The sequence below is a fragment of the Bufo bufo genome, chromosome 1 (assembly GCF_905171765.1).
Source record: "Bufo bufo chromosome 1, aBufBuf1.1, whole genome shotgun sequence".
In the NCBI taxonomy this organism is placed as follows: domain Eukaryota; kingdom Metazoa; phylum Chordata; class Amphibia; order Anura; family Bufonidae; genus Bufo; species Bufo bufo.
Window position 1 is genome coordinate 319,001,976 of NC_053389.1, and position 12,331 is coordinate 319,014,306.

The window sequence follows — 12,331 nt, forward strand, 5'->3', positions numbered from 1 at the left end:
CAATCCATCAAAATCTGCGCTGCAAAAGTCATATGGAGCTCCTTCCCTTCTGAGTCCTGCCATGTGCCCCCACAGCAGTTTACCACTACATATGGGGTGTTGCCGCATTCAGGAGAAAATGGGTAACAAATTATGCGGTGCTTTTTCTCCTGTTAACCCTTGTGAAAATGACAGATTTGGGGCTAAAGCAACATTTTATTGGAAGAAATGAAACTTTTTTTTACTGCCAAGTATTTCCAAATTCCGTAAAACGCTTAGGGGGTCAAAGTGCTCAGTACCTCAGTAGTTTTCAAAATGGGGTCACTTTTTGAGGGTTTCCACTGCAGGGGTACATCAGGGTCTGTTCAAATACAAAATGGTGCCTAAAAACCATTCTACCTAAATCCATATGGCGCTCCTTTCCTTCTGACCACTGCCACGTGCCCATAGAGCAGTTTATCACCACATATGGGGTATTTCTGTAAACTGCGAAATCAGACTAATGCATATTAAGGTTTATTTTGCTATTAACCCTTGCTGTGTTGCAAAAAAAATTGATTAACATAAAAAATATACCAAAAAATAACATTTTGAAATTTCACCTCCATTTTCCTTTAATTCTTGTGGAACACCTCAAGGGTTAACAAAGTTTGTAACATCAGTTTTGAGGGGTGTAGTTTCTAAAATGGGGTAATTTATGGGTGGTTTCCATTACGTAAGCCCCTCAAAATCACTTTATAACTGAATTGGTGCTTAAAAATGGTTTGGAAAATGTAGTTAAAAAATTGCTTCTAAAATTCTAAACCTTCTAATGTCCTAAAAAAATAAAATGACATTTATAAAATTATGCCAACATAAGGCAGACATATGTGGAATATTGATAACTATTTTATGAGGTATTACTATCTGTCTTAGGCCTCATGCACACGACTGTATGTATTTTGCGGTCCGCAAAAAAAAATAGGAATGATGTCCGTGTGCATTCCGTATTTTGCGGAACGGAACAGCTGGCCCCTAATAGAACAGTACTATCCTTGTCCGTAATGCGAACAATAATAGTATTTTTTTATTTTTTTTGCGGAACGGAATTACATACATACATACGGAAACGGAATACACACGGAGTACCCTCGGGTTTTTGTGAAACCACAATGAATGGTTCCGTTTTGTGAAACCACAATGAATGGTTCCGCATAAGGTCCGCAAAAAAAAACGGAACGGACATAGAAAGAAAATATGTTTGTGTGCATGAGCCCTTACAAGTAGAGAAATTCGAATATAGAAAATTGTGAATTTTTCCGTACTAGGGGCTCTATACCGGAAAAGAACTGATCAGGTATATCCCCATGCATTCTGAATGGAGAGCAATCCGTTCAGGATGTCTTCAGTTCAGTCTTTTTGACTGATCAGGCAAAAGATAAAAAACTGCAGCATGCTACGGTTTTATCTCCGACCAAAAAAGCTGAAGACTTGCCCGAATGCCGGATCCGGCATTTTTTTCCATAGGAATGTATTAGTGCCGGATCCAGCATTCAAAATACCGGCATGCCTGATCCGATCTTCCGGTGTGCGCATGCTTAGACCGAAAAAAAGGTGAAAAAAATAAATGCCTGATCCTTTTTTGCCGGATGACCCCCGAAAGACTGATCCGGCATTTCAATGCATTTTTCTGACTGATCAGGCATTTTTAAGACTGATCAGGATCCTGATCAGTCTTACAAATGCCATCAGTTGGCATACAGAACTGCTTGCCGGATCACACTGCCGCAAGTGTGAAAGTAGCCTTAAAAAGTTATTAGCACATAAAGTGACGCATGTCCGATTTGAAAAAATTTGCCTGGGATTTAAGGTGAAAAGTGGCTTGGTAGTGAAGGGGTTAAACGCTTCATTCACTTCCTCCATAAATATTAACATAAACCCATTCACTGTCATAAACCACCAGGGGTGTAGACAGTATTTTTCACTCTGCTAGACTTGGATTCTTTTTAAAACTATTTAGCGGGATGCTATATGGCCCTGTGTATAGACAAGTTATTGCACTGTACATTATTTTACAGTACATTTTATGCAGTTCTGTATTGTTGAGACCACACCAATATCCAAAGGATTATTCAGTATATGCAAAAAAAAAATACAATCAGTGAAAGAAAAACGGTTAGTAAATGCATATTGTACAGCAGAAAAACATATGTACACATTGTACAGTAAAAGGTAAAATCTTCCACAAGAGAGAGCACCCTATGAGTGCGGGCTCTAGATGGCAACGAAAATGGTCAACAATGCGACCAAAACTTGTCATTAAACTTTTACATTTAGGCACCAAAGGCTCCCAAGTGATTTTTGTTGTTCTTTCTTGCTTGGGTTTTTAGCAATAAATACATCTTTTAATGTCATTCAATACAGATAATGTTTATATGTCTCAGTATTTAGGCCTGGTAGACTTTGTTCATGTCTACTTTGTAGTTTTTGTTCATAATGGAAACCACAACACATTGCTTGATCCGTTACCCAAGAGCTCCTAATGAACATTATTGCCATGTAATGGAGGCCATTTTGCTTCATCATGATGTCCGTCATTCTGGTAGGAAGGATAGTCTGTCAGTCAAACAAAACATACCTTTTCATATACAATCATGGTTAGAGGTACAACTAGAAGCTCCTGGGTGGCACCATAACATCTGTAACAGGGACCCTGCCTACCATTAATTGATAATACTGGTCTTGTTATGTGGCAGAGGGTACTTTTGGCTCTCTCGGGCACCAGTGCATACCCTATAGTTGTCCCTTTGTCATGATCTACATGAACCCTACTGCATAGACAGTGAATTGTACAGTGTAATATGAAATGCTTTCTTCTTAGGTGGCTTGGCACTGCTAGAACACCTATGGGACGATTCAGTAGTTTCTCAAAACTCAGTGGCAATGGAAGCACTGAAGGATCTTAAATTACTTCACAACTACTTGGAAATCTTTGGAGTGGCAGATAAGGTATGAACATAAAATGTATTACATTTCTGTGACTCAAGATAACAGTCTAGCCTCCAGTGTCATTTCTCTGTCAGGTCTCTTTTGACCTAGGCCTGGCCCGTGGTTTGGATTACTACACCGGAGTGATCTATGAAGCTGTGCTGGTTGATACTGACAGGATAACTGAATTTGGCAGCATAGCTGCAGGGGGGCGTTATGATGACCTGGTGGGGATGTTTGATGCCAAGGGCAGAAAAGTACCATGTGTGGGGATCAGCATTGGAATTGAGAGAATACTATCTATGGCAGAGAAGAAAGCCGAGGTAAGAGTAAAGCAGAAACAAATTTTTTATTGTTTGAACGTTAAAATAACTTGTAGATTTGCTGAAGAACCTCAGTCATCTTTAGCTTGCTACACAGACAACATATGGAGGAGCATTTTACTGTGTAAGAAGCACCACACCTGTCTATAGTTTGTGTTAGGTTAATGGGGCTAAGCTTCAGTACCGTACCTGAGGACTATTTTTTTAAGAATCAGCCATATTTATCTAATTCTTAATGTATTTCAGTGCAAATAATGGTAAAGCAGGGCAAACACTGTGTGAGATCGCTTACCAGAAGGGGTTTGTGCTAGCTATTTATTTCAAAATTACTGGTGGTCTGAGCCTGCAAACACTGACTTTCCATATGTCATTGGTAACTTGTCAGATTATTCTAAGAAGGTTTAAGTGGATGTTTGCACGGGAGCTTTTGACAGCGGAATTTAGTGTGGATTCTGCACCAAAAAAAGCCAATGGCAGTAAGGCAAAATCGGTCACCTATTGTTCTCAATTAGAGACCATGGTTTACAGTTGCTATTGTGCCAAGAATGGACAACCTTTCTTGGTGCAGGCCCATTACGGCCACGTGAACGGCAGCGCGACCTCCCATTGAAAATAATGGGAGGCGGATTCCGAGTGTCCGTCAGCGGCTATTTTGCTGTGGAATCTTCTTAAAAATTCCACTGTCCAAAGCCACAAAAGAAAAAACGCTGTGAAACGAAGTTATAAAACTGTTACTACAACTTTTTTTGTAGGAATCTTTTAAGAATATGCGAACCACAGAAACTCAAGTTCTGGTGGCTTCAGCACAGCCACATTACGTAGAGGAGAGGATGAAACTTATTACTATGCTCTGGAACTGTGGTATCAAAGTGAGTTTACACTGTGCCGTGTTTGCTGTGTACTATACATGTAATATGTCTGCAGTACGCATTATTGATGGCCTTCACGTGTTTCCTTAGCAATCACAATGATATTTATTGACATTTTCATTTGGAGGAGAGTGGGGAATTGTTTCTCATTCTCCATAGATGAAGTTATCGGGTATTAATTCATATATACACAAAAAAGAACCCTGAAGAACCACTAAAAAAGACCACCATGTTGAGCTAGGTGTGCACATAATCCGTGAGGGGTGTGATCAAAGCAGACTGTGCGCAAAGCTGAAAGCTATGTACTTAAAACAACCCCAGTGCCACTTAATACCTTTAAAATATTTTAAAAAATCCTGTATTCTCCCGTTTCTCCTTTGCCATTCTCAACTGTATAGAAGGCTGCAACAGGCTGCATCCTCCTTCCGCTGTATAGAAGGCTGCAACAGTGACGTAGAGGTATATGGCACATGACTACTGCAGCCAGTTTCTGTCCTCAGTGGTATGCAGCACGAGACCGCTGAGGATAGTGATTGGCTGCAGTACATTTTTGTGACTTTTATTTACTAAATTTGATGTTTTTGTTGTCTTCAATTTAGGCAGAGATGCTTCACAAGAAAAACCCTAAACTACTGTCCCAGCTGCAATACTGTGAGAGGACAGGCATTCCACTGGTGGCCATTATTGGTGAGCAAGAGCTTAAAGACGGAGTAGTAAAGTTGAGAGATGTTGCAACACGAGAGGAGGTACACATCTATGTTAACTTGTAATTTCATATATAGTCAATTGGAACTGGTGTGAATGAAGACTGCAGCAGATTTTATACACTGTGAGTAAATGGAGTTTGTTAAAAATCCTGTTCTACAATATACAGGGTGGCCCATGAAAAAGTCACCCACCTCCAATATCTCCAAATGAAACTGCCTCATAGTAAATCTGTCTTAGCTGTCTATAGCAACCATTTTTTTCAGAGCCCTGTACAAACTGAAAGCTGATCTCTGGTTGCTATGGGCAACTAAGACTGATTATTCTTTTACCACTAAGGAAGGAACAGTAAGTTCCCAAACACGTCTGGTGGTGGTTTCCAAGTTGAAGGTGTGCATTGATATCTACCAGTGTTGCGGTACAGCAGAGCCCCAGCCGGCTCTTGCCGTCTTGAAGATCCCAGTACGCATGCGCGGGGAAGCGCGAGAGGAGACGCGACATATTCAAGCCGGCATGTAACGGAGGTCTGTCTATGGGAGACGAGAGCTCATTGTATTAGGATCCGTGAGTAACAAACCTACGAAGTGTTACTGAAAAGAACTACGGATCAAAGAAAGCACTTTATAAATATATTATATAATATATGCGCATTACCTACGAGTTGACTGGCAAGCATTATAATAAGCCACTCAATCACAAGGGAACATTGGAGCAGACTGTTATGATGATCTATAAGTTTGTTACCAATTAAGAAAACCTTGCAATTTAGTTGACACTGAAGAGAGATACTATCGTCAAATATTAACTTACACTACAAACTGCACTACAAGGAAATTATATATGCGAGAGCTCCGCATCTAAAGGGACCGTGATCATATGATAGGGTGTATGAATTTTGTTTGTTTTTATTTATACTTATGTACTATTTTTTAGTGTGTTGTATTATATATTTATATGAATTAGAAAAGTTATATGCAAATTACTGTAAGCCAGCCATCTTTCAGAATTTTTTATGTCTACTTATCTCAGTATCAGTATATCAGAGTGGTGGTCAGTTGCCTGGGCTCCAGTTTAACTGTTGAGCATCCTCTATTCTATTGTTAATTAAGACTGATTATTCAGTTAGATAAAAGAGGCCTATTGTGTCAGAAAGATGGTGTTCACCCTCGAACAGTGAATAGTGATTGTGGAGGCTATATACAAAGAAGATCGATTAAGGAAACGCAAGAGACCTTTGCCGACAAGTACCCAGGAACAAAACCGCCAGGTAAACATTGTATTCAGAATCTGCTTGGGAACTGGCATCAAACTGGCTCTGTTGCAAACATGAAGAAACCAAGACCTCCATCGATCAGGACGGCTGAAGTTGCGCATGAAGTTCAGCAGCGGAGAGCAAGAAGCCCCCAACAATCAAGTCAGCAAGTTGGTGTATCACGGACGACATGTCAGCGAGTGCTGAAATCTCTCAACCTGAAACTGTACCGAATAACGTGTGCAGGAACTGAAAGTCTGACAAAGCTCAACGCATAAATTACTGGACTTGGTTGCTTACTTACTATGATTACTGACAGACATTTGGACCCACTGCTGTACTGCATGATTGACGAAGCTTGGTTACATTTATCAGGTCACGTAAATTCCCAGAATACGAGGTACTGGTCCGCTGAAAATCTCCATTTGACTCATGAAACGACACTTCACAACCAGAAAATTGGCGTTTGGTGTGCAGTGCCCGAACAAAAATAGTGGGCCCAATGTTCTTCAAATCAACTGTGAATGCCGCAATTTACCTGGACATCTTTGAACAGTTTTACAATCAACATCAGAAGAAAAAATGTCCTGCTTTTTCCAACAAAATGGGGCAACATGCACGGGTTCATGAACTTTTTACAGAGGAGCGAATTATGAGCAAGGGGTTATGGCCACCACGTTCCCCAGACTTGTCAACATGTGATTTTTATCTGTGGGGAAATTTAAAACAGAAAGTGTCCGCTAACAATCCATGAACTCAAGGAAAACATGACAAACACCATCCGCAGCATCACAAGCAGTATCAGACAACATAATCCCACGTGCCCAAAGATGCAGAGGAGTGAATGGGGACCACATTTAGCATCTTTTCTGACTTGTGGGTAATAATAAAAAAAAAATAATATTAAAAAAAAAATTATCCACTTGCTCATTCATCTTGTCATACTATTGCTGGAGGTGGGCTACATTTTCGTGGGCCGCCCTGTAGAAGTCTGGATTCCACAGCCAAAATTCCAGAACAGATGCTGTGTGAACAACAGGTTTCCCACTTAACAGCACATTTATTCCATTGCCGTGGTTTGAAGTAAATAGGCAGATGCATTAGGCCTTTCCAGCAGCTGCTTCTTTGTACATTCACTTACTTATTTCTTCATTAACAGTGGTGTACACAGAAAAGAGAAGACCGCATAGCTAAGATCACTGTGGGCCACCTAGGACCGAAGGGCTTTTTTTCTTTTTGTTTCCCCCTTCACTTCCTTTGTAGGACACATGAGACAGTTCTCCACTACTTGATTGCTGACAAAGAAGTTCTGGGGGTGAGCCCCTATAATTTAGTGCATTCTGCCGGCACCATGTTATAGAGTAGGAGGATCTAAGCTGATTGATATGTAGTGTTGTGGGAAAAGATTAATCAAAACATGCAATTTGCTGTATACATTTAAAGGGAACCTGTCACCTCAAAAATGCATCTACACCTGCCAGCACTAGCTCATAGTAGCCCGCAGAATGTTAATAATCATATGTTTCATCCTGTTGTCCAATGCTGCGTAAGTTCAAAAAACACAGATTTATTCTCCATCAGCGCTATAGTGCCGGCCAGCTTGAAGTCAAGGGGGCAGCGGCCTCCTTGCTTCAAGTCAAGGCAACCACGCCCCGTAACTGTCCCCTCTTACTTGAGAGTGATAGCCTGCAGTGCGGCCACGATTCCCCAAGTCTCGCGCATGCGCTGTGCGCTCTGTATTAATGCGCTATCCCATCTCCTGCGGCCGCTGTTAGCTGGGTTTCTGTGGCGCAATGCGCATGCACGAGACTTGGGGAATTGTGGCCGCACTGCAGGCTGTCACTTTCAGGCAAGAGGGGACGGTTAGGGTGCGTGGTTATCTTTACTTGAAGCAAGGAGGCCGCTGCCCCCTTGACTTCAAGCTGGCCGGCACTATAGCGCTGATGGAGAATAAAACTGCGGTTTTTTTAACTTACGCAGCATCGGACAACAGGATGAAACATATGATTATTAACAGGCTACTATGAACTACTGCTGGTGGGTGCAGATGCATCTTTGAGGTGACAGGTTCCCTTTAAACCTCTGCCCTTTTCTATGCTTAGAGATATGTGGACTGTCCTACTTAGTGATTGACAGCTACGGTAACTCTCCATGACAAAGCATAGGGAGTTAGCTGTCAATCAGCAAGTAGGAATGCCCACATGACTCCTCAGCGGTGAAAGAACAGAGGTTTAAATGTATATATTTAAAGATATACTGAATCTTTTTCCCACAAATATCAGTTTGCTCAGCTACTCCTGATCCATGCTGCCTACAGATTGCACTGCATTTTTAAGGTGACTGATTCTCTTTACGTATGAAACGCATGACCATGCATTCAGTGGTGAGCACCCTGCAACTCGCTAGCCTGGAGATTATATGTTAAATGGCATCTGTCTCCATAGTCAACCCATTAAGCCAGGCGTACAGTACTGCCTGGAGTTGGGTTGATCATGGTGACTAAAATGAGCCCTGTCTCTCTGCGATTGTTATTACAGTTGGATTCAAATTCTTATTGTTAGTTATATGCAAATGAGGTGCTTGGAGCACTGAGGCACTGGCCTAGCCCCTCAGAGTACTTCTTCACCTCCATCTCTCCCCGTTGTCCCCCTACCAGTGACTTTGACCGAGCCAGGCATCCTCAATGCACCAATGCTTGGCTCTAAAATCGCATGCATGTGCAGGCAGCAATACTATCAGTGCATGTGCAGTTAAGATCTCAGAGCTAGGATGACTGCATTAGAAGGGATTGGCAATGGGGAGAGGTGGAGTTGAAGTGGTGCTCCTAGGGGCTACACCAACCCCTCTGTGCTCTGAGCACCTAATATGACTAAAGATTAAAAATAAAATATATTTCAGAAATTGTCATCATGACCAACCTTACCAGGCACGATGCCTGCTTTAATAGGGTTGATTATGGTGACAGACGCTGTTTAATTTTATAAGGTGGACAGCCGATGTGCACCATGTGTTGTACCATCACTCCCATCATTTATTTTCTTGACTGATTAATTGCTTAGAGTACTCAGGGAAAGAGGAATTGGAACCCTATATGAAAGGGAACCTGTTAACCAGTGATGGCCAGTTCACAGTGTTCGCCAACGAACACATGCGGGCTGCCATCTTAACTCACAAGTCCTGCGATGCACAGGTAAGCCCTTACCCTTCGCCCTCGTTGGCGAACACTGCGAACTGGCCATCACTGCTGTTAACATAATAAGAATGTCTAATCTACTAGCATCATGCTACAGAACAAGAGCTGAGCAGAATGATATACAAGTTTGTGTATTGATTGAAATCCCTGCTCTTTTTATGCTTACGAGTCCAGCATATATACAGCGATAAGGGTAAGTCAGTAAGTAGGACCACCCACTGGACTCCTAAGCCCAGAATAATCAGAGAATTAAATGATCTCTGCGGGTTGTCCCCCATTACTGATTCAGACATAGTCTCCCCTTGCTGCCCTGACTTCCTGGTGAGTCTGTAATACACAGCAGCCAATCGGAGGAGGGAGAGACCAATGACGGGACAGGGTGCGTCTCTCTGACTACAGTACTTCATACTCCTTGTAGGCACTGTAGTCACAGATTCCTGTTCTAATGGAGCTAAGGTAAAAACCAGTGAAATAAATAGCTGGTAATCATCCCATGTAAGTACCGACCGGCATATCATCTTCAGCTCCAGAGTGGAAATAAATGACAAATTACATTGCATTTTCCCCATAAAACTGTATATCTACCTGTTCAGCTTCTCCTGCTCTATAGCATACTGCTGGTAAAATGCTTGTTCAATGTGATAGGTTCCCTTTAACCCAACAGAGAACCAGAATCTTACAATGTCCTTTTCTTTTATAACAGGTCAACATTCCCAGGGAGTATTTAGTAGAAGAAATCCAGAAACGGACAAGTTAACAGCAGTTCACTGAAAGATTCTCATCCACAGGATTTACTAGTCATAAAATAAAAAAGTCAACATGTACGCTCAAACAGAGGGGGTCATTTATTATCAGATATACCCCAATTTTTGGCGTATATCTGGCGCACATTGTGGCGCAAAGGTTAATTGCGGCGCAGTCTGTGATTTTTTTTCCCTGCTCACGCCAGGTCTAAAAAAAAAAGGGGAGAATGGTCTAAATCTACACCAGCAAGGGAGCTGGCGTACATTTAGACAGGCGGTGGATATACAAAGTTATGTAGAGGCCGGTGCAGCCACCGCCAGCACAAAGGAGTATTAAGACTGGCGTCTAAAGTTTTTTGACACTGTTTATAGGGTTATGTGTCATGAGTGTTCTTTTTTTTATTCTTCTTATCCTCTTTTTGAGCTTTTATAATTACAACCACAATTGTAAAGGTGTCCACAAAGGTATTGCATGCAGCATATTTGACCACGGACTTCTGACACAAATTTAGATTTAACAAGTACTGCTGATCTTCACACTGATTGGCCCCATTTGAATTTGATATGCGTCAAAATCTGCCTTGTGAACGTGATCTTTTGGTTACGATATTACAGTCATATTTACACATATTCTATGTGTCTGTTAATAATCCTCTCAGCATGGAGGAAGTAAGATGCTATTTCTCCTTTTGGTTGAATGTATTGTTAAAACAGGATGTAACTTCCCCTTTTTTTTTTATAAAGGTTCTTTATCTGAACTTGTCTATGCTGGAATTTTCTATTTTTCTTATATTGTAATTTAGGAATATAATTTGCGTTATTCGCATAATTTTCTATTAACCTGATAACAATGTTATTAAAAAAAAGACACCACTGGTTAGAAGAATGACACGGTTTTCTGTCCTGTTGGAGAACTGTACCCAGATAACCTGAGAGGCATCCTGCTGCATCCAGTTTTTAAGGCAATCTGTCAGCAGTATTGAGCCCATAGGCTAACAGGGATAGCTGCACACATACCTAGGGAGACGAGTTTCTAGACTCCGGCGCCACAACTGCAAGTGCTCAGGAAATGGTCCCTACGTGTTCAGTGGCCTGGACTCTCAGCATTGAATGCCTCCTGGTCCCCCTCTCTTTTTTGAGTGACAGCTCTAGCAGTCTCCTGATTGGAGCTAAGGCTACTTTTACACTGGCGTTTTGACTTTCCGTTTGTGAGATCCGTTCAGGGCTCTCACAAGCGGTCCAAAACGGATCAGTTTGGCCCTAATGCGTTCTGAATGGAAAAGGATCCACTCAAAATGCATCAGTTTGGCTCTGTTCCACCTCCATTCCGCTTTGGAGGCGGACACCAAAACGTTGCTTGCAGTGTTTTGGTGTCCGTCTGACGAAACTGAGCCAAACGGATCCGTTTTGACACACAATGTAAGTCAATGGGGACGGATCCGTTTTCTATCACTCAATCTGGCACAATAGAAAACTGACTTTCAATGGTGTTCAAGACAGATCCGTCTTGGCTATGTTAAAGATAATACAAATGGATCTGTTTTGAACGGATGCAGACGTTTGTGTTATCAGAACTGATCCATCTGTACGGGTCCGCACCAAACGCGAGTGTGAAAATAGCCTGAGGCTATCACTAAGAGATGAGGGGATGGGGTGGGAAGCATTTAGTACAAAGAGCCCAGGTAATAAACAAGAAGGGACTGCCTCCTGGGCACTTGAAGTTTTGCTGTCAGGGTGTCCTACTCTGCCTCATACTGAAATTCTAGATTAGAAACGGTGGTTCTTTTGTCTCCTTCTCTGCTTATTTCCTCAGCTTTTCTTTTTCATTCATATAGTCCCTTCTTGACCTGACTAGGTGATGTATGGCAAGTGCATACTGAAAGTGCCATCTGAAAAAAGGAGCAACTGCCGTAAGGTTGATAATTACTCTCCCCAGGACATCATCATCAGTGTACCATGGGGCAGAAATGGACCCTGTCTGCCTAAAGAACTTCACCTCCTTTCAGACATTAGAAGTGAATTACTTGGATGCTTCCAGCTCCATGATAGAACCTAAACCACCTGGTGTCCCTAATATATGTGTGGATTCTGATATCTCCATACTAGCACCGCAAAATATAGGAACATGGTAGTGACATAGAGAGCAAGTGGTTTCACTTTGTCCATGTTGGTGACGGCAGACAAGGAACTGGAGGACACTTTTAACATCTCCTGAGCATACATAACTATTACTTAAAGGGAATCTGTCACCACATATCTCCATAGTAATCCAAGTCAAGTTTCAGATGTGCTCTGGTCTC

General features: G+C 41.8%; 1 protein-coding gene across 2 annotated transcripts in view; it reads left to right on the top strand.

The window, feature by feature from the left end:
• LOC121008936 (histidine--tRNA ligase, cytoplasmic-like) overlaps window positions 1–10,202 on the top strand; it is a 115,212-nt gene extending 105,010 nt beyond the window's left edge. For both annotated transcript variants that reach the window (XM_040441765.1, XM_040441775.1), the window contains 5 exons: window positions 2,840–2,967; window positions 3,042–3,269; window positions 4,022–4,138; window positions 4,738–4,884; window positions 9,992–10,202. In XM_040441765.1, the coding sequence (XP_040297699.1) occupies window positions 2,840–2,967; window positions 3,042–3,269; window positions 4,022–4,138; window positions 4,738–4,884; window positions 9,992–10,045 (674 nt within the window). In that variant the 3' untranslated portion in view covers window positions 10,046–10,202. The remainder of the gene's footprint in view (window positions 1–2,839; window positions 2,968–3,041; window positions 3,270–4,021; window positions 4,139–4,737; window positions 4,885–9,991) is intronic.
• Window positions 10,203–12,331: the final 2,129 nt, after the last annotated feature.